Here is a 25,212-nt window from a genome sequence, read left to right as displayed (position 1 = left end):
CTTTCAGATCCACAACTTGAGCACATTTGCCATCACTTTCAATGACTTATGGACCTGTATTCCCAGATCACTCTGTTCTACCACACTTTTCAGTGCCGTACCGGTCGCTGTGTAAGATCTACCCTGCTTGGTCCTTCCAAAGTGCAATTTGTCTGCATTATGTTGCATCGTCCCCTTTTAAGCCCATTCTCCAGTTGGTCTAGATCTCACTGCAAGCTCTTGTAGTTCTTGCAAGCGTAAGCTCTTGTTAGCTCTTGCAAGCTCTTTGTCCACTGCACCATCCCAATGTTGGTGCCATCCGCAAATTTGCTGATTCTGTTAACCATAATTTCATCCAGATCATTGATATAGATGACAAACAACAACAGACACAGTACCGATCCCCGTGACACTACACGAGTTACAGGCGCCAATCAGAAATGCAACAGTCTGTAGCCACACTCTGGATTCCTCCAAAAAGCCAGTGTCTAATCCAGTTTACTACCTCATCTCGGATGCTGAGCAACTGAAACTTCTTAACCGAGATGCTATGAGGGAACTTGTCAAATACCGTGCTCACATCCATGTAGACAATATCCACAAACTTGGCCATAGCAAATTTCCTGGCAACTTCCTCGAAAATCTCTAAGATAGGTTAGTCGTGAAAGATCACGCACAAAGCCGATATCTCATGACCGCAAAAGTCAATAGTTTGACCTAAAAGGGAAGAAGAAAGCACAAAACATTAATCTGCTGACTAGCTGATGTCTCATGATCTCAGCAATCAACAGGTTGTCCTTAAAAAAGAAGATCAATAGGTTTACCTGAAAGGGAAGGGAAAAAATGAAAAAAGAATTCTGTTAACTTGCTGAATATCTAACTAATGAGAGACAGGGACATCCCATTTCAGGTCACTCTCCTTGGATTTCACAAACAGTGATTGTCCTGTTCTAGATCTGACCTACTCAGCCATGAGTGGTATTAGAAAATCAAGTGTGTTACACCCGTGAGTGACTCTGTTCTCGTTGGGATTCATCGGCGCTGTATGTAAAAAATCAGACAGGCATTATCCAAAGACAAGAGCAGTCATCTGTAAATATCATCTAAAATTCATCATCTGGAGACGCCTGCTTTACTGGTAAACTTTTAAATCTCTTTCACAACTGTAACTCCTCAGACATGGTAGCAGTGAAACTGAGGGATTATTTTACAGTGCAGTGGACCATCAGGGAATTATGCTGATTTGTTCCGTAATTATTTTCCATTATTCGTGTTATGGAAAAACTTTCCAATTCCCTACTGGTAACTGTTCTGGGAGATCAATGATTCAAACCCGGGACATCATTCCTCTTGTTTCTCAGAGCAATGTCCTAAGCCCATCCATGTTCAGTTGCATCCTCGACTACCTTAATTCCATCATCAGTGTATGTTCTTGTCAGACCACTTGTCTGAGTGCTGCCGGTACCATGTAACCCAGTACTACCTGTCGCATGGTCGGATGGTTGGTGACTAAACCAGCTCCCCCACCATGCTGGCCTGGTGAGGAGGGTGGCTAGACACCCTGCAGGACGAAAAACAAGACCTGTCAAAGGGCGGATGACCCCTCTGTCAGGGTCAACGGCCAACTAGAAAACAAGCCCGGAAAGGGCATCCCTCGCATCGAAGCTTGGTCTGGCCATTCACTGCAACAGAACTTCCCCCAGCCGTCTTGGACCCAGGCAGGCTTCGGATCCAGGAGGGGAGTCGAGAGGGTGGATCTGGACTGGTAAAACGCCCTACTCACCTAAAATCCACTCACGCCCACGGTTCCTTTCTGAGGAGTGGGGTACCACCCCACTAACTGACTGAAAGGAACCATCATCATCCTATGGGATGGATAGCCAGAGATAGAGAGAGAGAAAGATGTTGCTTGAAGACGGTTCAATGTTTAATTCATAATTCCTCAGTAAATGAGGAAGCCCATGCCTGCATTCAGGAAGTGATCACCATTTTGCAGCACGAGTGCCAGGCAGTAGCGATCTCCATCAAAAGACGGCCGCACTGACATTCCTTAACTTTCTGTTGTCTTTACACATCATAAGACCATAAGGTATCGGAACACAAGTAGGCCATTAGGCCCATCTTCCTACTCCGCCATTACGTCATGGGTGATTTACTATCCCTCTCAACTCTATTCTCCTGCCTTCTCCCAGTGAACTTTGCTGACCAGACTAATCAAGAAGGTACCAACCTCTGTTTTAAATATACCCAATGACCTGGTCTCCGCAGCTGTCAGTGCCAATGGATTCGACAGATTCACTACTCCTCGGCTAAAGAATCTCCTCATCTCTGTTCTAAATGGACGTCCCTCTATTTTGAGGTTGTTCCGTCTGGTTCTAGACTCTCCCACATTGAAACATCATCTCCACATCCTCTCAATGCCTTTCGATATTCCACAGATTACAAATAGATTCCCCTCATCCTTCCACACTCCAGCCAGTACAGGCGCATCCAGGAATCATTCTCATCAAAATCAGGTTTAATATTACTTGTTCTGTCAGTTTGGAATCCTCTCTGGACTTTCCACAATGCATCGCGTATTTTCACTGATCAGGGGACTAAAACCGTTCACAATATACAAGTGAGGTCTGGCCAGTGCTTGTTCTTATATTCTAATCCTCTCGAAATGAACGCTAGCATTTGTTTTTGCCTTTCCTAACACCAACTCAACCTGCAAGGAATCCTGCACCAGGTCTCCTGAGACTCTTTAGAACTCTCAAAAATATTCTATGTCTTCATTATTTCTGCCAAAGTGTATGGCCATGTACCTCCCTATACTACATTCCAATTGTCACTGATTTGTCAATTTTTTCATCATTCATGTCCTGCTGCAAAATCCCTGCTTCCTCAACGCTTCCTGTCTTTCCCCATATCTTCGTAACGTGCGCAATCTTGTCCATAAAGCCTTCAAATCATTGACATAACGGAAAAAGGAATTCTCCCAAAACCAACCACTGCAGAACACCACTGGTCACCAACATCCAACAAGAAAAAGCCCCATTTGTTCCATTCTGTGCTTCCTGACAGTCAGTCAAAATCTGTCTGGAGAAAATCATGGATCCTCTATCAATGCTAGTGTCTCTCTTGTCATACTGCCGCTCCCTGTCTTGTTAAACGGCGTCATGTGCGGTACCTGGTTAAAGGTCCTCGGGAAGTCCAAGTGAACAACTTGCACTGACTTTCCGTTGTCGACCCAGCATGCTGTTCTCTCAAAAAATTCCAACAGTTCTGTCAGACAAGATTCCCTTCCATGGATGTTGGCCTTTTTCTTATCATGTGCGTCCAAATACCCCGAAACATTATCCTCAATTATCGACTGCTGACGTCTTCCCAAACGCTGATCAGACTAAATGGCCTATAGTTTAATATGATCGGTCCTCCGGAACCATTCCAGAATCTCGTGATTCTTGAGTGATCATCACTAATGTCTCCACAATCTCTTCAGCCTCCTTTTTCAGAAGCAATCGAGTGCAGTTGATCAGGTCTTGTAGCTTTAGTTTTTGGTTTGTTGGGTGGTAGAGTTGGTCTCCTGACTTGGTGTGTCTGGGTAGTCTTGTTTTGTCTGGTGTATTTGGAGCTCCTTTCCGGGGAACGCGCTAAGACAGTAGCGCGACATTAATACGCAGCAGCCTCTCTGGACTATGGATTTGGGGATTACAAAACGTTATGTAAATTTTCTGGTGTAGTCTGTTTTGTCATATGCTTTTGTGATATCATTCTGGGGAAACGTTGTCTCATTTTTTAACTGCATTGCTTCTGTGGTTTCTAAATGACAATAAACAGAAACTGAACTGAACTTAACTGACTCATCTACCTTCAGAACTTTCAGCTTCCCGAGTGCCTTCTCCTTAATAATGGCAAGCACACTCACTTCTGCCACTTGACATTCTCAAATATCTGGCACGTTCTAGTGTATTTTTTACAGTGAAGACTGACGCAAAATACTTACTAATACCTTTTGTCATTTCTTTGTCCCCTGACAGTACCTCTCCACTGTCATTTTCCAGTGGCCCAAAATCCACTTTCCTCTCCTTCACTCTTCATATATCAGACGGACCTCTTGGTGAGCTATTTTACGTTATTCGCTAGCTTACCTTCATTTTACATATTTTCTCTACTTACGGCTTTTTAATTGCCTTCTGTTGGTTTGTAAAAGCATCCCAGTCCTCCAGCTTTCTACTATATTTTGTAATATTATGTCCCCTCTCCTTTGCTTTCGTGCTGCTTTGACTATCTTGTCAGCCATGGTTGATCATCCTCCCTTTAGAATAATTCTTCATCTTTGTGATCACTTGTCCTGAGCCTTCTTAATTGCTCCGAGAAACTTCAGCCATTCCCGCTCTGCCATTGTCCCTGTTAGTCATGTTCGAATATATTTTTGCCCAGGTCTTCTCCTATGTCTCTGTAATTCCTTTATCCAACTGTCGCACTGATCCATCTGACTTTACCTTCTCCCTCTCAAACTGCAGTGTGAGTTTTGCTATTTTATGATCACTGCCTCTTAAGGGATTATTTACCTGAAGCTCCCCAATCAAATCTGGCTCAATACACAACACCAAATCCAAATCCGTCTGTCCTATCGTGGGATCAACCATAGGCTTCTCTAAAAAGCCATCTCATAGGCATTCTATAAATTTCCTCACTCAGGATTCACTGACCAGATTCTCCAAAGCTACCTGCATATTGAAATTCCCCATGACTATTTTCACATTCCCCTTTTTGCATACCTCTTCCCTCTCCTGTTGTACTTTGTAGCTCACATCCTGGCTACTGTTAACAGGCCTGTATCATCAGGGTCATTTTACTTATGCAGTTTCTTAACATCTACATCGTCCAATCCGATATCACCTCTTTCTCAGGACTTTTCATTTTTAATGACAGCAGCTTCGACGCAACACTTTCACCTACCTGCGTATCCTTTCGATTCAATATTTATCTTTTGATTTAAGCACCCAACTATAAACTTTTGTCAGCCACTATCCATTTGTTTTTGCTCTCTCTCTCCCCTCTCTTCAGTTCTTGTTGTCACATCTTGTTGATGTAATGCTGCACATTGACAGACTGAGGAATTTAATCACATTGCATCTACTGCAGGATGTCAGTGAATCCTTATTCTTTCACAATATTGATTGAGAATTTCCTTCAGTTACTGTTTCTCTGTTAATGACTGAACCCAGGGAGGATGAGGCAGCAGCCCAGTGACTGCATCTGTTCTGAAGCTACCGGGGCCATGAACAGATATTTTCCTGTACATTCTGCATGCCTGTCTGTCTGCTGCACAATAAATTCATTGTTTCCTTTTATAGAAAGTCACTGAACTGACAGCGAAGGGAAACCGGGCAGAGAGTTCCAGACTCTTCCTCAGTTTGGTGATGGGCAAAGGCTCCCGGGCCCGGAGGGCGATGTGGGAATCCTTTGTGACGTGGAGGACTGAGTTACCGAAGTTGGACAGAATACTGAGGGAAATACAGGAACTCGGTATGTTAAAACCACACACTGAACACAAAGCACATTGAGATAAATATTTTAGTTATTTTAATTATTTTAGCTCTGTTTTCATGGATGTTTTTTTTTAAATATTTAAACAGGTCCTGATCCACAGGAATACATGAACATCACCCAAGGTTTATCTGAATTACCCACTCAGCTGATAGGTGAGTGATCAAATGCACAGTTCAAACCACGTCTCAAATGTTAGTCTCTGACTTGGCAAAGCTTGGGAATCAAAATTCGCCATTAAACATTCGCTGATCTCTGGATTCAAGTAACAATTCAAAGAATCTCTCTTTGCAGCCTGAATATTCTACAATATATTTTTTTCTATTAATACAGCTGTTGGTTCTGCTGAATCCATGTAGACCACATCTACCACCATACCTTCATCAATTGCTTTTTGTTACCTCTTCAAAAAAACTCAATTAGCCTCGTGAGGCAGAACCTTCCCTTCACAAAGCCATGTTGACCCAGACAGTAAATTCCAGGCACCCACAACTCTGTTAAAAAACTACCCACAATTGCTGTAAATTTACCCCATCTCACCTTAACCAAATGCCCTCTGGTATTAGACACCAGTCATATGTAAAAATAAACAAACAAAATACAGGCTGTCGACCCAAACTCTTATCTCTCAAACTTGCACACCTCAGTCAGATCTGTATTCTACCGCCAGAGTAAACAAAGCAAGTTTATCAAACCTCTACTTGTAGCACATGTCACCGAATCCAGGCAACACCCTGATGAACCTGTTCTGCACCCTAACCAATCCTTCCAAGAGCTCGACAATCAGAAGTGAACACAATACTCCATATGCTCCCTGAAACCATAAGATCCAGGAGCAGAATTAAGCCATTCGGCTCAGTGAATTTGCTCTTCAATTCCTCTCTACCCCATTATCCCAGTAAACGTTGACACTTTTCCTAATCAGGAACATATCGACCTGCATTTTAAATATACTCAATGAGGTGTCTTCTTCAGACGTCTATGGCAATAATTTCACCGATTCACCACCCGCCAGCCAATAAATTTCTCCCCGTTTGGGTCCCCGGCAGCCAGGACAATTCCCCACAGTTCTCAAGCATGTTAATTTTCTGTATGAACCTCCCATGTGGGATCTTGTCAAAGACTCTGCCAGTATACAAGTAGACAATTTCCATGTGTAACATCATCCAACACCTTTGTCACCTCCTGGAGGAACTCAATCAAGCTGGCAAGACGCAAACCCGACCCAAAGCCTTGCTACTGAACCCCAAACCACCTCATACATCCTCTCTGTCATACTCCCATGGGGCAGAACATATAAAAGGCTGAAGGTATGTACCACCAGTCTAAACGACAGCTTTATTCTGCATTTATAAGACCACTAAATGGTCACCTACTATGTTATTATTAGCTCCTAATAATAATAAGGCAATTTTATATCTAAAATTATAGCATCGTACATCCCGTAACTAATAACAACTCAGATAACAACTTAGATAACCACAATATACTCACAGGACAGCAGACAGAATACCGTTCGGGTTTGAACAACAGATAAAAGATTATGTAATTCTATTTCAAACCCTGTAGAAAGCAGAAATCTTTCAGTGTTATATTGTCTATCAATACAAAACACATCTGATTCTGTTCCACGTGTGTTTAAAAGGTTCCAAATATATATAAAATTCATACAATACTTGTGAAATTTCTGCAACATCTGATGAAGCATTCGCGTAAAATAAACGTCCTATTAACAACCACAGAGGAACAACGACCACTATCAAAATAAATGGAGGGATTTTCCAGAGAGACTCACTAAGCACACTATGGTTTTGTCTAGCTTTAAGCCCACTCATAATTTACTGAAACAGACAAAATCAGGTATCTAATCAGAAGAAAATACGAATTATACCTTGACACAGTTATACATTGATGATTTTAAATTATTTGCTCTTGCATCAGTAAAGCTGAAACAAATAATTCAAATAATGGAACTAATTTCCAAATATATAAGCATGAACTTTAGACTAGGAAAGTACAGAACATGATTAAACATAAAGAAAGGTGCAATAGGAGCGGTGGAATATCAAAGAGAGCATTAGGATACAATGCAACAGAATATGAAACGTATATTTAGGATATCAATAAGCAACGAAAATAGATAATCGTGTGATAAAGGAAAACCTGCCAACAAAATTTACTTCAAAGCTGAAAATCTGAATTTACTGCAAGGCTGAACAAACTTTGAATTTACATCGAGGATCAAGAAAATCTGCCAAACAGAGCTGAACAGTAAAAATATAACAAAGGTAGTAAACACTCACTGTGCCCATATTGACGTATTGGTTTGGTATAATATCCTGGTCTGAAACGGATCGGGAAATATGCAAAGAAAAATAAGAACTTAAATAGCAATTTCTGGAAAACACCATGTGCACTGGAAAGCGCGTAGACTGATATGAACGAGGACAGTATGAGGATGATGAATAACAGATCTAGAAAAATGAGACAACAGCCAGATAAAAATTTTCAGGGTCAGGGTTAATATCATGGATACATTTCGTGAAAATTGTTTTTCTGCGCCAGCAGCACAATTACAGTAAAGCGTGTGCGCTGAGCGTGTATTTATGTATTCAATTGTAGAAATAGAATTGTATCAGCATGACTTAATCAGTCTGATGGCCTGATGAAAGAAGCTGTCGTGGCTTTAACACTGCGGTACCATTTCCCGGATGGTAGCAGCTGGAACACTTTGTGCTTGGTGAGACTTGGGTCCAGAATGATCCTTCGGGCACTTTTTACCCCCTGTCCCTGAAATGACCTGAATAGTAGGAAGTTCACATCTACAGATGCACTGGGCTATCCGCACCACTCTCTGCAGAGTCCTGCAATTGAGGGAAGTACAATTCCCATACCAGGCAGTGATGCAGCCAGTCAGGATGCACAAAATTTAGGGGCCCATCCCACATGTACTCAATCATCTCAACCATCTGTTTTGCTGTTTTTCTTTTTTTTTTGTTCAGTCTAGAGAATAAGCCAGGCAGGATGTTGGAATGCTCCTCTTGCAGGATGTGTGAAGTCAGGGAGACATCCGGTGTCCCTGACAACGACACCTGCAAGAAGTGCACCCAGCTGCAGCTCCTAACAGACCGCGTTAGGGAACTGGAGCAGGAGATGGATGACCTCCGGATCATTCGAAAGACTGAGCAGTTTATAGATAGTAGCTTCCAGGAGGTAGTTACACCTAAGGAACAGGGCACAGGTAATTGGGCTACCGTCAGGCGAGGGAAGGGGAAAGGGCAGTTACTGCAGGGTTCCCCTGTGGCCATTCCCCTCCAGAACAGGTATACCAATTTGGATACTGTTGGGGGGAAGGATTACCTGGGACAAACTGCGGCAGCCGGATCTCTGGCACTGAATCTGGTGCTGCAGTGCAGAACGGGGGAGGAAGAAGAGGAGAGCGGTAGTGATAGGGGACTCCATAGTCAGGGGTACAGACAGGAGATTCTATGGTCGTAACAGAGACTCCCAGATGGTTTGTTGCCTCCCGGGTGCCAGGGTCAGGAATGTCTCTGATCGCCTGCACAGCATTCTGAGGTGGGAGGATGATCAGCCAAATTCCGTGCTACACATCGGAACCAATGCCATAGGTAGAAAGAGTCAGGGTGTCCTGATTAGTGAGTACAGAGAGCTTGGTAGGAAGTTGAAAAACAGGACATAGAGGGTAGTAATCTCTGGATTGCTTCCTGTGCCACGTGCCAGTGAGGGTAAGAATGCGATGCTCTGGCAGATGAACACGTGGCTGAGAAACTGGAGTAGGGGGCAGGGTTTCAGATTTCTAGATCATTGGGACCTCTTCTGGGGCAGGTGGGACCTGTACAACAGAGACGGGTTACACCTGAACTACAAGGGGACCAATATACTTGCAGGGAGGTTTGCTAGTGTTATTGGGGAGGGTTTAAACTAGATTGGCAGAGGGATGGGAACCAGAGTGCCTGAGTAGATAGTGGAACGGTGGTAAACATAAATAATGGTGGTAGTTCATGCAAAGCCACAAATAGCAAGGTTGTGGGTGGTGGTAATAATATTCTGAGGTGTGTATATTTCAAAGCGTGGAGTATTGCAGGAAAGGCAGACGAGCTGAGGGCCTGGATTGACACATGGAATTATCACATCATAGCCATTACTGAAACTTGGCTACAGGAGGGGCAGGACTGGCAGTTCAATGTTCCAGGGTTCCAATGTTTCAGATGTGATAGAGACAGAGGGATAAAGCGTGGGTGGTGGGTTTGCTAGTCAGGGAAAATATTACAGCAGTGCTTCGGCAGGACAGATTAGATGGCTTGTCTACTGAGGCCCTATGGGTGGAGCTGAGAAACCGGAAGGTATGACCACATTAATAGGGTTGTATTATGGACTACCCAATAGTTAGCGAGAATTGGAGGAGCAAATTTGCAGAGAGATAACAGACAACTGCAGGAGACAGAAATTTGTCATTGTAGAGGATTTTAATTTTCCACACATTGCTTGGGACTCCCATCCTGTTAAAGGTCTAGATGGGTTAGAGTTTGCAACATGTGTTCAGGAAAGTTTTCTAAATCAATATATAGATGTACCAACTAGGGAGGATGCAATATTAGATCTCCGATTAGGAAATGAGTTAGGGCAGGTGACGGAAGTGTGTATCGGGGAACACTTTCCTTCCAGTGATAATAACATCATTAGTTTCAACTTGATCATGGATAAAGATAGATCAGGTCCTCGGGTTGACGTTCTAAAACTGAAAAAGGCCAAATTTGAAGAAATGAGAAGGGATCTAAAAATCGTAGATTGGGACAGGTTGTTCTCTGGCAATGATGTGATTTGTAAGTGGGAGGCCTTCAAAGGAGAAATTTTGAGAGTGTAGAGTTTGTATGTTCCTGTCATAGTTGAAGGCAAAATGAATAGGAATAAAAAGCCTTGGTTATCGAGGGATATTGGGACTCTGATAAAGAAGAAGAGAGAGATGTATAACATTTATAGGCAACAGGGAGGAAGTAAGATGCTTGAGGAGTATACAAAGAGTAAGAAAATACTTAAGAAAAAATCAGGAGGGCTAAAAGAAGACATGAGGTTGCTTTGGCAGTCAGGGTGAACGATAATTTTAAGAACATCTACAGGTATGTTAAGAGCAAAAGGATAGTAAGGGATAAAATTGGTCCTCTTGAAGATCAGAGTGGTCAGCTATGTATGGAACCAAAAGAAATGGGGGAGATCTTAAATGGGTATTTTGCATCTCTATTTACTAAGGAAACTGGAATGGAGTCTATGGAAACAAGGCAAACAAGTAGGGAGGTCATGGAAGTTATACAGATTAAAGAGGAGGAGGTCTTGAGGCAAATCAGAGTAAATAAATCCCCAGGACCTGACGGGGTATTCACTCGGACCTTGAAGAAGACTAATGTTGAAATTGCAGTGGCCCTGGCATAAGTATTATGTCGATATCCACGGACCGGGTGGCAGAGGACTGAAGGATAGCTCATGCAGTTCTGTTGTTTAAAAAAGGCTCAAAATGTAAGCCATGAAATTATAGGCCGGTAAGTTTGACATCGGTAGTCGGTAAATTATTGGAAGGAATACTAAGAGATAAGGTCTCCAGGTATTTCGGTAGTGAGGGACTTATTAGAAAAAGTCAGTATGGCTTTATGCGTCATGTTTAACCAATCCATTAGAGCTTTTCGAGGAAGTTTCCAGGAAAGTGGATGAAGGGAAAGCAGTGGATGTTATATACATGGACTTCAGTAAGGCTTTTGGCAAGGTCCCGCATGGGAGGTTAGTTAGGAAGATTCAGTCGCTAGGTATACATGGAGAGGTAGTAAATTGCATCAGACATTGGCTCAATGAAAGAAGCCAGAGAGTGGTAGTGGAAGATTGCTACTCTGAGTGGAGGCCTGTGACCAGTGATGTGCCACGGGGATCAGTGCTGGGTCCATTCTTATTTGTCATCTATATCAATGATCTGGATGATAATGTGGCAAACTGGATCAGCAAATTTGCTAATGATACAAAGATTGGAGGTGTAGTGGACAGTGAGGAAGGTTTTCTAAGCTTGCAGAGGGATCTGGACCAGTTGGGGGAATGGGATGTAAAATGGCAGATGGAGTTTAATGCGGACAAGTGTGAGGTATTGCACTTCGGAAGATCAAACCAAATTAGAACATACAAGGTAAATGGCAGAACACAGAGGAGGGCAGTAGAGCAGAGGGATCTGGGAGTATAGATACATAATTCCCTAAAAGTGGCGTCACAAGTAGATAGGGTCGTAAACAGAGCTTTTGGTACATCGGCCTTTATAAATCAAAGTACTGAGTATAAGAGTTGGAATGTAATGGTGAGGTTGTATAACACATTAGCGAGACCGAATTTGGGGTATTGTATGCAGTTTTGGTCACCGAATTACAGGAAGGATATTAATAAGGTTGAAAGAGTGCAGAGAAGGTTTACAAAGATGTTGCCGGGACTTGAGAAACTGAGTTACAGAGAATGTTTGGATAGGTTAGGACTTTATTCCCTGGCATGTAGGAGAATGAGAAGTGATTTGATAGAGGTGTTTAAAATTATGATGGGTATAGGTAGAGGGGATACAAGCAATACAAGCAGGCTTTTTCCACTGAGGCTAGGGGAGAAAAAAAACAGAGGTCATGGGTTAAGGGTGAAGGGGAAAAGTTTAAAGGGAACATTGGGGAAGGTGCTTCTTCACGCAGAGAGTGGTGGGAGTGTGGAATGAGCTGCCAGCTGAAGTGGTGAATGCGGGCTCACTTTTGACATTTAAGAAAAACCTGGACAGGTATATGGATGAGAGGTGTATGGAGGGATATGGGCCAGGTGCTGGTCAGTGCGACTAGGCAGAAAAATGGTTTGGCACAGTCAGGAAGGGCTGTGCTGTAATGTTCTACGGTTCCATGGTTCTATCTGAGGTGAAAGAGGTGCTGTTGTGCCTTTTTTCACCACACAATTGATGTGTACAGACCACGTGAGGTCCTCAGTGATGTGAATGCCAAGGAACTTAAAGCTGTTCACTGTCTCAACCCCAGACCCATTGATATCAGTGGGGGTTAGCCTATCTCCATTCCTCTTGTCTTTGCGACATTGAGGGAGAAGTTGTTTTCTTGACACCACTGTGTCAGGCTGATGACTTCTTCTGTGTAGGCTGCCTCGTTATTACTTGAGATTTGGCCAATAAATATAGTATACTCAGCAAATTTAATTAGCAGATTGGAGCTGTGGGTGGCGACACAGTCATGCGCATACAGAGAGTAAAGGAGGGAGCTTAGGACACAGCCCTGAGGGGCTCCTGTGTTGAGGAGCAGAGGGGCAGAGATGAGGGAGCCCACACTTACCACTTGCCGGCGATCTGACAGGAAATCCAGGACCCAGCTGCACAAGGCAGGGTGAAGGCCGAGGTCTCTGAGCTTCTTGTCAAGCCTGGAGGGAATGATGGTATTGAATGCTGAACTGTAGTCTAATAACATCATTCTCACATAAGCATCCCTCTTCTCCAGATGTTTAAGGAGGTGTGCAGAGCAGTGGCTATTGTGTCATCTGTTGATCGGTTGTGTCGGTAGGTGAATTGTAGGGGGTCCAGTGTGGGTGGTAACAAGCTGCAGATGCAGTCCTTGACCAGCCTCTCAAAGCATTTGCTTATTACTGAGGTGAGTGCGACAGGACTCAAACGTTCAGGCATGTTGCCTTAGTCGTTTTAGGTACAGGAACAATGGTGGATGATTTGAAGCAGGAGGGAACTCTTCACTGGGAGAGGGTGTGATTAAAAATATCCGTAAATACACCTGCCAGTTGTGCCGCGCGCATCCTGAGTACCCGCCCTGGGATGCCGTCCGGTCCCTCAACCTTGCGACTGTCCACTCGTTGGAAACACCTGTGAACTTCAGCCTCAGAGATGACCAATGTGCAGGTCGCTTTGTCGGCTCTCCTCGGGGACTCAGTGTTGGCGATATCGAACCGAGCGTAAAGAGGCTTAGATCCTCTGGGAGACAGGCAGCGATGTTGGCAGCACCACTGCAGTTAGCTCTGAAGTCTGCATTGGTGTACAGACCTGCCATAAGCTGTGTGTGTTGTTGGTGGAGAGTTGTGCCTGAATACGATCTCTGTATTGTCGTTTCGCTGCCCGGATAACTTTGCATAGATCAGAGCTGAATTTCTTGAGCTGCTGCTGATCACCGGCATTGTAAGCAGTCGGTCACACGGCAAGTGCTGTTCACACGGAACTGTTGATACAAATGTTGTGGTTTGGGAAGTCCTGACCGATTTCTGAAGGGAAGCATCTCCCCTCTATGACAATAACACACAACTGGGGGATGGTGTTATTACACAGTTGTGATAATAACAGCCGGGAACTCCCTTGGCAGCCAGAAAGGTTTACACAGCAGCACCAGGTACTCAGGATCCGGGGAACAAAAGGATTTGAGGGAATGGGCATTCCGGGGTTCCACCAAGCATTAATGATCATGAAACATACCCTAAATCCTGTTCTCTTCCCAAATGTGTGTGTGTGTGTGTGTGTGTGTGTGTGTGTGTGTGTGTGTGTGTGTGTGTGTGGGGGGAGGTGGGGGGGGAGTGTGGTGGCACTGGATGACGACACGACTGTTGGTGACTGTAGGGGCCAATTCTGGATCTGCAGGCCCGGGAGCAGTTGGGACAGAGGGGCAGCTGGGATGCAGGCGCTTGGATAGTTGGATCCTTCTTGCATCCCCTCTACTTTTCAGCAGTCGCTCTTCTGGGTTCCTCAAAATTCTTGGCTTTTCCGTGGATCAGCGGCTGCCACTCGTTGACCTCCATATTTACCTGAGAGAGCCTCTGCTTAATTTGGTCCTTGTACCTCCTGCGCGGGGCACCACGATCTCTCTTGCCCTGAGAGAGTTCTCCGTGGAGTACTGCTTTCGGTAACCTGGAGTTTTCCATGCGAGGTACGTGGCCTGTCAGACAGCGGATCTGGCTGAGCAGCAAAGCGGCTTCAGGGCCTGGAAGTTGAACATATAGAGCTATGCATGTCTGTGTGATTATATGAAATATTAAACTAAATAAGTAGTGCAGGAATAGAAATTTAAAAAGAGATTAGTGAAACAGTATCGATGGGTCCAATGTCCATTCAGAAACTGGAAGTCAGAGGAGAAGTTGTTCCCGAATCGTTGAGTGTGCGCCTTACTCTGATCCTGTACAGTAGTCCCCATGAACCAGACGGTGATGCAGCCAGTTACAATGCTCTCCAAGTTACACCTGTAGAAATATTCGAGTGATGTTGGAAACTCCTGATGAAATATAGTCACTGTTGTGCCTTCTTTGTAGCAGCATCGATATCTTGGGTCCAGGTTAGATATTGAGAGATACTGACAGCCAGGAATTTGGAATTGCTCACTATTTCCACATCAGATACCTTTATGAGGACTGGTGTGTTGTGTTCCCTCATCTCGCCTTTTCTGAAATCCACAATTAGCTCTATTGACATATTTTTATAACGCAAGCAGGATTCAGCACTCCGTACAAGCATATGCAAATCCAATAAGGGGTACACATCACTGAACGAAAATGAAAGCTTAACCCATAAAAAATGAAGAAACTATCATAAAACGCTAACCAATGGAAGAGTCTGACTCCCCTCGGAAGACATCCACACGATCTGAGCCGACTAGATGTCGACAAGGAAGCGTCGAGCCCCTGGCTCTGAGTTGGAGAACTCTTCCCAGAAACAGAAGGGATCATTGTCGCAATACAGGACAAGGTTGTTAACACATGTAGTTATCAAAAATACAGAATAAACGACCAATAGGTTCAAGACGATATATGCTGAACATTACAAGAGAAACTAGAAACAATCCGACTTTACAAGATCCTGCAGTAGTTTAACTGAATCTCATTACTCGCACAACCACAATCAAGTGGTGGACAGCATTCACAAAAACATTGCTTAAACTACAACTGATGAAAAACACCACAACTTACAGTAAGTACAAGCCTACGCCACTTTTAGAGTCCTATCGGCGTCCTTCATATCATACTGCGTCCGATCATTATTTCAGATAGCATAATGCAGGATATGCGTTCGGATGTAATTTTACAGAATAAACAAGCAAAAGCAACTTTTTAAATATATATAGCCATTCCAAACACACATAACTTACAGAAATGAATTAGTAAAAAAATGCAGGAAATATGTTGAATTAAAAGGACAAAATGAATGACTATGGAACACGAACAGGGTATTCGTTATCCCAATCGTAATATCATTAACTGGATCATCCTAAAGGCTTTACCGAATAGTATTAATAAATTAGGCCCACACGGCGATACTTGTGTAAATCTTCGAAAACCCTCAATACTATACACCACGAAAATAGTCTGAATTCTCCTATCAATTGATAGATAGATAGATTGATAGATACTTTATTCATCCCCATGGGGAAATTCAACTTTTTTCCAATGTCCCATACACTTGTTGTAGCAAAACTAATTACATACAATACTTAACTCAGTAAAAAATATGATATGCATCTAAATCACTATCTCAAAAAGCATTAATAATAGCTTTTAAAAAGTTCTTAAGTCCTGGCGGTAGAATTGTAAAGCCTAATGGCATTGGGGAGTATTGACCTCTTCATCCTGTCTGAGGAGCATTGCATCGATAGTAACCTGTCGCTGAAACTGCTTCTCTGTCTCTGGATGGTGCTATATAGAGGATGTTTAGAGTTATCCATAATTGACCGTAGCCTACTCAGCGCCCTTCGCTCAGCTACCGATGTTAAACTCTCCAGTACTTTGCCCACGACAGAGCCCGCCTTCCTTACCAGCTTATTAAGACGTGAGGCGTCCCTCTTCTTAATGCTTCCTCCCCAACACGCCAGCACAAAGAACTGACCTCTCCACAACTCTCCACAACTGACCTATAGAACATCTTCAGCATCTCACTACAGACATTGAATGACGCCAACCTTCTTAGGAAGTACAGTCGCCTCTGTGCCTTCCTGCACAAGGCATCTGTGTTGGCAGTCCAGTCTAGCTTCTCGTCTAACTGTACTCCCAGATACTTGTAGGTCTTAACCTGCTCCACACATTCTCCATTAATGATCACTGGCTCCATATGAGGCCTAGATCTCCTAAAGTCCACCACCATCTCCTTGGTTTTGGTGATATTGAGACGCAGGTAGTTTGAGTTGCACCATATCACAAAGTCCTGTATCAGTTTCCTATACTCCTCCTCCTGTCCATTCCTGACACACCCCACTATGGCCGTGTCATCAGTGAACTTCTGCACATGGCAGGACTCTGAGTTATATTGGAAGTCTGATGTGTACAGGGTGAACAGGACCGGAGAGAGTACGGTTCCCTGCGGCGCCCCTGTGCTGCTGACCACCGTGTCAGACCTACAGTCTCCCAACCGCACATACTGAGGTCTATCTGTCAAGTAGTCCACTATCCAATCCACCATGTGAGAGTCTACTCCCATCTCCGTTAGTTGAGACATGAGTGTGCTTGGCTATGCCTGTACCTCAGGTTTTACCAGTTTAGGCTAAGATAATAATAATAATAATAATAATAATAATAATAATAATAATAATAATAATAATAATAATAATAATAATAATAATAATAACAACAACAACAACTACTACTACTTTTTTATAAAGCACCCTTCATCCAGACGTTGCCGTTCAAATCGCATCACAACGGAATAAAGTGCAAACTAGAAAATAAAAGACAAAATGTGTCAGTCCTAATATACACCTCAGACGTCTGCACAGTACTGTAGTTTTAGGTGCTGAATTCTACAGTTTAGGAACATAGTCCCAACAAAACTCAACGCTGACCTCCCAATGATCCTTTGACCTTCTACCTTATTGTCTGCCTGCACTGCATTTTCTCGGCAACTGAAACACTGTTTCCCTGAACTATCCTGTTCCGTTTTTCCTTGTACGACCTCATTGCACCGATGTGATGTAATGATCTGTTCGGATCGCATGCAGAGAAGTTTTCCATTTTCAGTGGTGCATGTCACAATAATAAACCAATTTACCGATTCATTGTCAATAATACAGCGCCCCTTGGTTGCTTAAGATTGTTATAACTGGGGGGGGGGGGAAGGGGGGGTGACAGTGCGGATGAGCTGCCACGACCTATTAAATGCTCCCAGTGGCGAGTAGCCTCTGTCCAGCTCTTGGCCTTCACGTGTAGTTTAGCCACTATGCCCGGTGGAAGCGTTTCTTCTGACAGGAGAAGGGACAAAGGCGGGTTACTGGTGCCTTACAGCCAGTCACTTTGTTCAGATGGGCTCATCAGCCGTGATTGGCAGCTCACCCAGGAGTAGGGAAACTCTGATCTCAAAACTCCACTGCCTTGCAACTCCACCCCTCATGGGGAAGAGTTTGGGAGTAAACCCAGTGGAAAATTTCTTGACCTGGAGCCCCTAAGTCAGTGTTAAATGGTGTTCAACGCAGACTGGCATATCCTGCCAAGCTGTGTCAGTCTCTGCCGATCCCTTGTGTTCATCAAATGCATGGAGAGAGGGAGCTTGCTACATCGGCAGAAGCTTCCTCTCCATATCGGAGTGTACCGGATTGCAGGGGCAGGACATCCACGGTCGACTCTGACAGATGGAGGCCTCATTAGACAGCGCCCCACACCCCCACAGCAAGACTGATGAGTAGCAGTTTCCAAGACTTCACCACCCTCGCCCACAGACACGATGTACATCACTGAGACAGACGCTTGCGGTTTCTTCCATTATCACAGATTCCATCATTCCACCAATCCTCCATCACTGCGATTGAAAACTACCCATTTCTTTCTTGTCATTCCGATGGATTATCGATCCACAACTTCACTGTGATTCTCCCCCAGACGCTGCCCGACTTGAGTATTTCCCGCATATTCTGCTCCTGTTTTGATGCAAGAGCAGTGGACACCTGTGACTCCCCAGTGTACAGCTTTGACAAAATGCACAGTGTCCTGCTCTCCATATTTCCACACCAGATCAATATTAACATCGTCTGTTAATGATGCAAACAATGCTTTAAATATAGTGAAATGTTGTAACGGGAGTGCAGTCAGGATTGCAATAGAATATTCAAGATTCGAAAACTTTATTGTCATTCTAACTGTACATCAGCTCTGCAGGGCAGAATGAGACAACGTTTCCCAGGAGCAATGCAATCATAACATAACAAACGCAACAATAAATAGTAAACACAACAATAAAAAGAAAAACACAACAGCCACATGTCAGTTAAAATCAAGTTAAAAGTGTCCAGTGCAGTTAAAAATGTCCAAAGTAGAGTCAGATCGAGCAGCTATTTAGCAGTCTGACTGCCTGTGGGAGGAAGCTGTTTAGCAGCCTTGTGGTTTTAGTTTTGATGCTCCTGTAACGTTTGCCTGATGGCAGAAGAACAAACAGTTCATGGAGAGGGTGTGCGGGGTCTTTAATGATGTACCGTGTCTTCTGGAGGCATCGACTCTGAAAGACGTCTTGGACAGAAGATAGGGAGACCCCAATAACCTTCTCTGTTCCCCTAACAACCCTCTGCAAGGTTTTCTGTCGGCAGCACTGCAGCTGGAGTTGGTACTCCACAACCTGGTGGTTGTGATGCAAAAGGTCAGCACACTCTCAACCACTCCTCTGTAGAATGTAGTTAAGATGTTAGTGGGGAGTGATGCTTGTTTAAGCTACCTTAAAAAGTGCAATCAGGGGAATGTTCACTTTCACAAATAACTAGAACCAGAAAATGAGGATTGGACATTTCCAGGGACATCCGTTACTGTCAATGCCGGGGTCTGTGAACAGAATTTTACTTTTTGTCCTAATATCCATGGAAGCATTGAATTTATTCACGTAATCTCAAACACTGAATGTTGAAATGCAGTTATAAAGTTCTTTGTCAGATGAGCCATTTAACATTTTGAATATGTTCTCTGTTCCCATGGAAGATGTTCAACAGAAACACAAGGAGACTCTGCGGGCAGAAACTGAAACACTGAAAGTGAACACGATCCTGATGACGGAGAAGGTGAAGATTTTCCAGCTGGTTGATCGATACGCTGAGCTCACGGTCATTTCTACTGTTCGAGTTCAGACACTGGTGGAACATGAGCTGCTAGCAAGAGGCAGAGACCACGAGGAGTGTAGAGAGAAACATCTCCGCGGAGAGCTGGAAAAAATCCGGACTGATCAGTTGTTCCAGAGCAGCTTTTCCCGGAGTAAATCCAAATCTGGGAGTTCAGCAGCAGTGGCGGGAGTCCCAGGGATCGGGAAAACAACAATGGTACAAAAGATTGTTTATGACTGGGCCACGGGGAAAATATACCAACAGTTCCAGTTTGTCTTCAGTTTCAAATTTCGTGATTTAAACAGTATTAACTGTCGAATAAACCTGAAGGAACTGATTCTGGATCAGCATCCTTACTTTGGGAATTTCCTGAGAGAAGTCTGGAAGAACCCAAAGGGATTGCTGTTTATATTTGATGGTTTGGATGAATTCAATGACACAATTGATTTTGCTGACAGTCGGAGAGACACAGAGGCTCAGTCCACATGCACAGATCCTGAATTCAAGTGCAAGGTGTCTGAAATTGTGTACAGTTTAATCCAGGGCAAGCTGCTCCCAGGGTGTTCAGTGCTGGTGACCACCCGCCCCACTGCGTTACATTTATTGGAAAAGGCGAAGATCAGTGTCTGGGCTGAAATCCTGGGATTTGTTGATGAGGAACGGAAGAAATATTTCATCAGACATTTTGAAGATCAGACGGTGGCGGAAGCTGTTTTCAATTATGTGAAGGAGAACGAGATCCTGTACACCATGAGCTACAACCCCTCCTACTGCTGGATCCTCGCCCTGGCACTGGGCCCCTTCTTCACACAAAGAGTCAGGGACCCGCAGCGAGTTCCCAAGACCATCACCCAACTGTACTCCTACTATATTTACAACATCCTGAAAAACCACGGCCGTGAGATTGAGAACCCCCGTGAAGTGTTACTCAGGGTTGGTCAGATGGCCTACAGAGGAGTGTCCGAGAAGAAGATTGTGTTTACAGATGGAGACCTGATCAACTGCAATCTGCAGCCTTCCCAGTTCCTGTCCGGGTTCCTGATGGAGCTTTTGGAGAGAGAGGATTCTGCCCGGAGCGTGGTGTACACATTCCCACACCTCACCATTCAAGAGTTTGTAGCTGCCGTCGCACAATTCCTGAATCCACATCCTGGGGATATCCTGAAATTCCTCACAGAAGCCCACAACACAGAAGATGGGCGATTTGAGGTATTTCTCCGTTTTGTTGCTGGTCTCTCCAAACGAATGGCAGCTCGGGGCCTGGAGGAGATTCTGGGTCCATTTCCTCATGAAACAACCTGCCGGGTGATTGACTGGGTGAAGGAGGAGGTTCTACACCAGATACATAACTCTGCTGGTAAAGATGATACAAGGAGCCTCCTGAACGCATTACACTACCTGTTTGAGTCTCAGAATCGTGGACTGGCTCAGGCCACACTGGGATCTGTGGAAAAACTTTCATTCTGTGAAATGCCACTGACCCCGATTGACTGCGCGGTCCTGTCTCATGTCATCGGATTCTGTAATACAATAAAACAGCTCGATTTTTGGAACTGCCGAATTCAGTGTGAAGGAATCCAGCGGCTGGGAACCGGGCTGCACAAGTGCCAGGAGTTGAGGTAACCAGATTTCTCTCTCACTGTGAAATGTGAAACTGTTCCATTGTGTGGTTTCAATGTGAAGGAACTTGGGAAAAAAAATGGAGTAAATCAAATCATGAAAAATTGTGACAAATGACCAAGGGTCAGTAATTCCCCAAGGACAGGAGGTTTCTGTGGTTCTTTCTGATGGGATCTGGAGACTTCATCAGATCAGTGAACAACGGCCATTGGTTTAATGGTAGTAAATCAGAGGAATGGCCATGTTTCTTGCTTCCTGTGACACGTCTATTGACAATGTTCCTTCTCACTGTTGCTGACAGCGACACCGACAGTGACTGCAAGAGTTGAGTAGGAACTTCACACCCTCTTCCCGTTGAGGGACAAGGGAGGGTTAGCTGGCTTTCCCAGTGACAGGTAGGGAAATACCACTGTGAGATTGTCCTCCTCTGCCCTTCCCTGCAAGTTGCTATCTCCATCACTCCACCTGTACCCAGGACATACTCCATACCCGATACCCAGTCACCATGTGGGCATCTTTTCTCCTGATTGTGGACCTCAGTTCAGATCAACCTCTCCCATGGATCTACTTCTGCATCACCTCCTCTTGTGGGAACATCTTTACTCAACGCTATACTCTTGTGGAACCTCTCTGCACAAGTCCCATTCATCCTGTGCATTCGCTTCTCCACATCCTTCCATCACCCTTTCCCCTGTGGTGATCTCTCTTCCAACCCCCGATCACTCGTCTTCATTCCGCTTCATGCTGTGGATTATCTCTTCCCCATCCTCCATCCCCCTATGAGATCACTCTTCCCCACTCTCCTTCATCCTGTGGGATCTCTCTTCCCCATCCCCATCATCCTCTCAGGATCACTCCTCCTCATTCCCCATCACTCTATAGGGAACCCTCTTCCTTGTTCCCCTTCTTCCTGTAGGGATAATTTTCCCACCGTGTTTCCTTTGGTAATTCTCACATGAGGGACACTATACCAACTGTTGGGGAAGGAGACAGAATATGGGAAATTACAGAGTCACACTGTTACACTAAATTACTGACATTTGGTAGTGACATTTGACAGTGATGAGAATTCCGATTAGTTAATTACTGAAGGGTTTCATGTTTTCTGAAATATCTGAGTGAGAGATATTCCCTCAGACCCACGGTTTCAATCTCTTTGTTCATTAGTTTGTCTCTTTGTGTTTAGACTTGGGGGGAATGACCTGGGAGATACAGGAGTGAAACTGGTGTCTGCGGCTCTGAGGAACCCGGAGTGTAAAATACAGAAACTGCGGTAAGTACCAGACTGTGGGAGATTGTGTTTGCAGTCACTGGGTATCAGACATTGGACATCAAGCTGAACAGTAATTGTGTTACTGATAAACACTGGTAATTTCCAATGTCTCCTGTCTGTATGTCTTTCACACACTCTCTCTCATTCCCAGGCTGAATGATGTCGGTCTCACAGATTCTGGTGCTGAGGATCTTGCCTCTGCTCTCAGTGCAAACCGAACACTGATAGAGCTGAACCTGAGTGTTAATAAACTGGGAGATTCAGGAGTGAAACTGGTGTCTGCGGCTCTGACGAACCCGGTGTGTAAAATACAGAAACTGTGGTAAGTACCAGACTGTGGGAGATTGTGCTTACAGTCACTGGGTGTCTGACACTGAACATTAATGTGATCAGTAATTGTGTTACTGAAAAACACTGGGGATTTGTACCATCTCCTGTCTCTCTGTGTCCTTCACCCTCACTCTCTCTCATCTCCAGGCTGTGGGATGTCGGTCTCACAGATTCTGGTGCCAAAGATCTCGCCTCCGCTCTCAGTACAAACCGATCACTAACGGAGCTGGCCCTGAGATCAAACTCGCTCACGGACCGATCTATCCCTGCTCTCCGTGGCCTCATACTGAAGGTCCCAAGTCTGGTCTCTATCGAGTGAGTGTTCCTGTTAATGTTCACGGTGATAAAATATCAGCGGATCTGTGGGTTCGCCGGTGATATTTGTTTGTCAGCGTTTTTGAAACATTAACCCAGGTCCCCTGTTACTGACACTGTTGTGTAATCTGTTCATTTCATCTTTATCCTCTCATCTTTTTCAGGCTGTGGGGGAATCGGTTCAGTGAGACCGGGGGGAAGGAACTGAGATCTCTGCAGGAACCGAAACCCGGACTGAGAGTGAACCTGTGAACATCTGAATGTGTGAACATCCCCGCCCGTGGGATGGGGACATTTTGACCGATTCCCTGCCCTCCCGTTTGATGACAACGCTCCAGTTTTAATTCCCAGTGGTTCGAACGGCTCTCTTCTCAAACCAAGCACTCTTTGACGTCGGAGGAGTTTGCATAGACATGCATTTCCCCTTTCTGACCAGCGGCTCTGTTTCTGCTGGATGTCCTGGGTGCTCATTTAATGAGGTCTTGGGGAATTACACAGACGGAAAGAGCCAGGAGGTGGGACTCAGTCTGGGACACCAGTGTCCTGAGGTGGGAATATACTGGGAGAGAATACTTTTTTCTCTTTGCTGAGGACAGTACATTCAGCAGTCTGGCCAATATAATCATGTTAAATCGACAAATACCCTGGTAGTGACCCTCGATCTGCAGCGATCCCGGACACGGCCCTGAAGTGTGATTTTATAATCATCGGTTCCCCGATGCAGAGTGACGGTGAGAAATGGGACTGATTATTCAACCGGTCACTCGTTGTCACCTGGCAGTTAATTGTATCTGACTCTGAGTGAATCAGGAACAGCTTAGTTATTCCCGCAAGTTAGCAGGTTACACATTGTTTAATTTACATTTGTCATCATAAAATCAATACATCGCCATAACTTTCCGTCTTGGTGTAGGACTTGATTTGAAGTTGCTCGGGAACCCCATCACCCACAGCGATCCAGAGCTTCTCGCAGAGGCACAGCTGAGGCGGAGGGAGGTTTGCTACCCAGGATCTCGTAACCCCTAAAGCACCCAAGCTGATCCCATGCTTTCTTCCCGTCTGCCCCCACTCTCCCAAGCTCTGTCCAATTCTTAACCACAGCACAGCCTATAACCCTGCTTTTTGTGCCATCCCTTTCCCTATCTGACTGTCCCTTAAATGTCTTGAATGTATCTGCCTCAATCACCACCCTCAGCAGTGCTTTCAGACACACGCCTCTTTTTGTAAAAATAAATTATCCCTGAAATCTTTTTCCACACCGTAACCTTGGCGATTTTAACATCTCTTAAACCTTCCCAATGAATCTGCCTCTACCACCACCCCACGCATTATAGCCCACACACCAGCAGTCTGTGTAAAAAAAGAATAAACCCTGCACCTCACATGTCCTTTGGAATTACCCCATCTCACCTTTAAAATGTGCCCTCTATTATTTGACATTTCAACCGTGGGGAAAATACTGTCTGTCTGGTAGATCCATGTCTCTCATAAATTGTATAAAATTCAGCAGATCTACTCTTAGCCTCTCCCGCTCCAGAGACGACAACTCCAGTATGTCCAAATTCTCATTATAGTGCATGCTCTCTATTCCAGGAAGCATCCTGGTTAGCACCGGCTGTATCTTCTGCAAAGCCTCGATGTCTTTCCTCTGATGGGGCCACCAGAGTTAATTACAGACGAAATTTATTTTTGTAAACTCTCCATGGTATCATCTTTCCTGAAAATCAACCAGTCCTTATCTCATTAAGTAGCCTCATGTGCAGCACCTTCTCAAATACCCTCTGAAAAACCAAGTAAACTAAATCCACTGACCTCCTTTGTTGATGCTGATTGTTATATCCTCAAATTTGCAACAGGTTTCCCATTACGGAACTTATGCAGACTTTGCCCTATTTTATCATGTATCCGGACACCTCATACTCCAACATTTTCCTAACCATGAAGTAAGACTAATTGGCCGACACTTTCCTATTTTTGCCTCCTTCCTTTCTCAAGGAGTGGCGTGACATGTGTAATTTCCAGTCCACAGGAACCATTTCAGATTCGAGTAGTTCACAAAGGACACCAGTGATGCCTCCACGATCTCTG

The 25,212-nt window shown here is 44.5% G+C and overlaps 1 protein-coding gene across 8 annotated transcripts in view; it reads left to right on the top strand.

Moving 5' to 3' along the window:
* Positions 1-24,019, top strand: part of LOC140721153 (NACHT, LRR and PYD domains-containing protein 3-like) — a 61,262-nt gene extending 37,243 nt beyond the window's left edge. For all 8 annotated transcript variants that reach the window (XM_073036038.1, XM_073036035.1, XM_073036034.1 and 5 more), the window contains 7 exons: positions 5,325-5,496; positions 5,607-5,672; positions 19,468-21,205; positions 22,393-22,479; positions 22,631-22,801; positions 22,957-23,124; positions 23,289-24,019. In XM_073036038.1, coding sequence (XP_072892139.1) covers positions 5,325-5,496; positions 5,607-5,672; positions 19,468-21,205; positions 22,393-22,479; positions 22,631-22,801; positions 22,957-23,124; positions 23,289-23,376 — 2,490 coding nt within the window. In that variant the 3' untranslated portion in view covers positions 23,377-24,019. The remainder of the gene's footprint in view (positions 1-5,324; positions 5,497-5,606; positions 5,673-19,467; positions 21,206-22,392; positions 22,480-22,630; positions 22,802-22,956; positions 23,125-23,288) is intronic.
* Positions 24,020-25,212: the final 1,193 nt, after the last annotated feature.

Source organism: Hemitrygon akajei, unplaced genomic scaffold, assembly GCF_048418815.1.
Source record: "Hemitrygon akajei unplaced genomic scaffold, sHemAka1.3 Scf000050, whole genome shotgun sequence".
NCBI classification, from domain to species: domain Eukaryota; kingdom Metazoa; phylum Chordata; class Chondrichthyes; order Myliobatiformes; family Dasyatidae; genus Hemitrygon; species Hemitrygon akajei.
The sequence above is the reverse complement of the archived record's forward strand: the minus strand, read 5'-3'. Positions and strand labels throughout refer to the sequence as shown.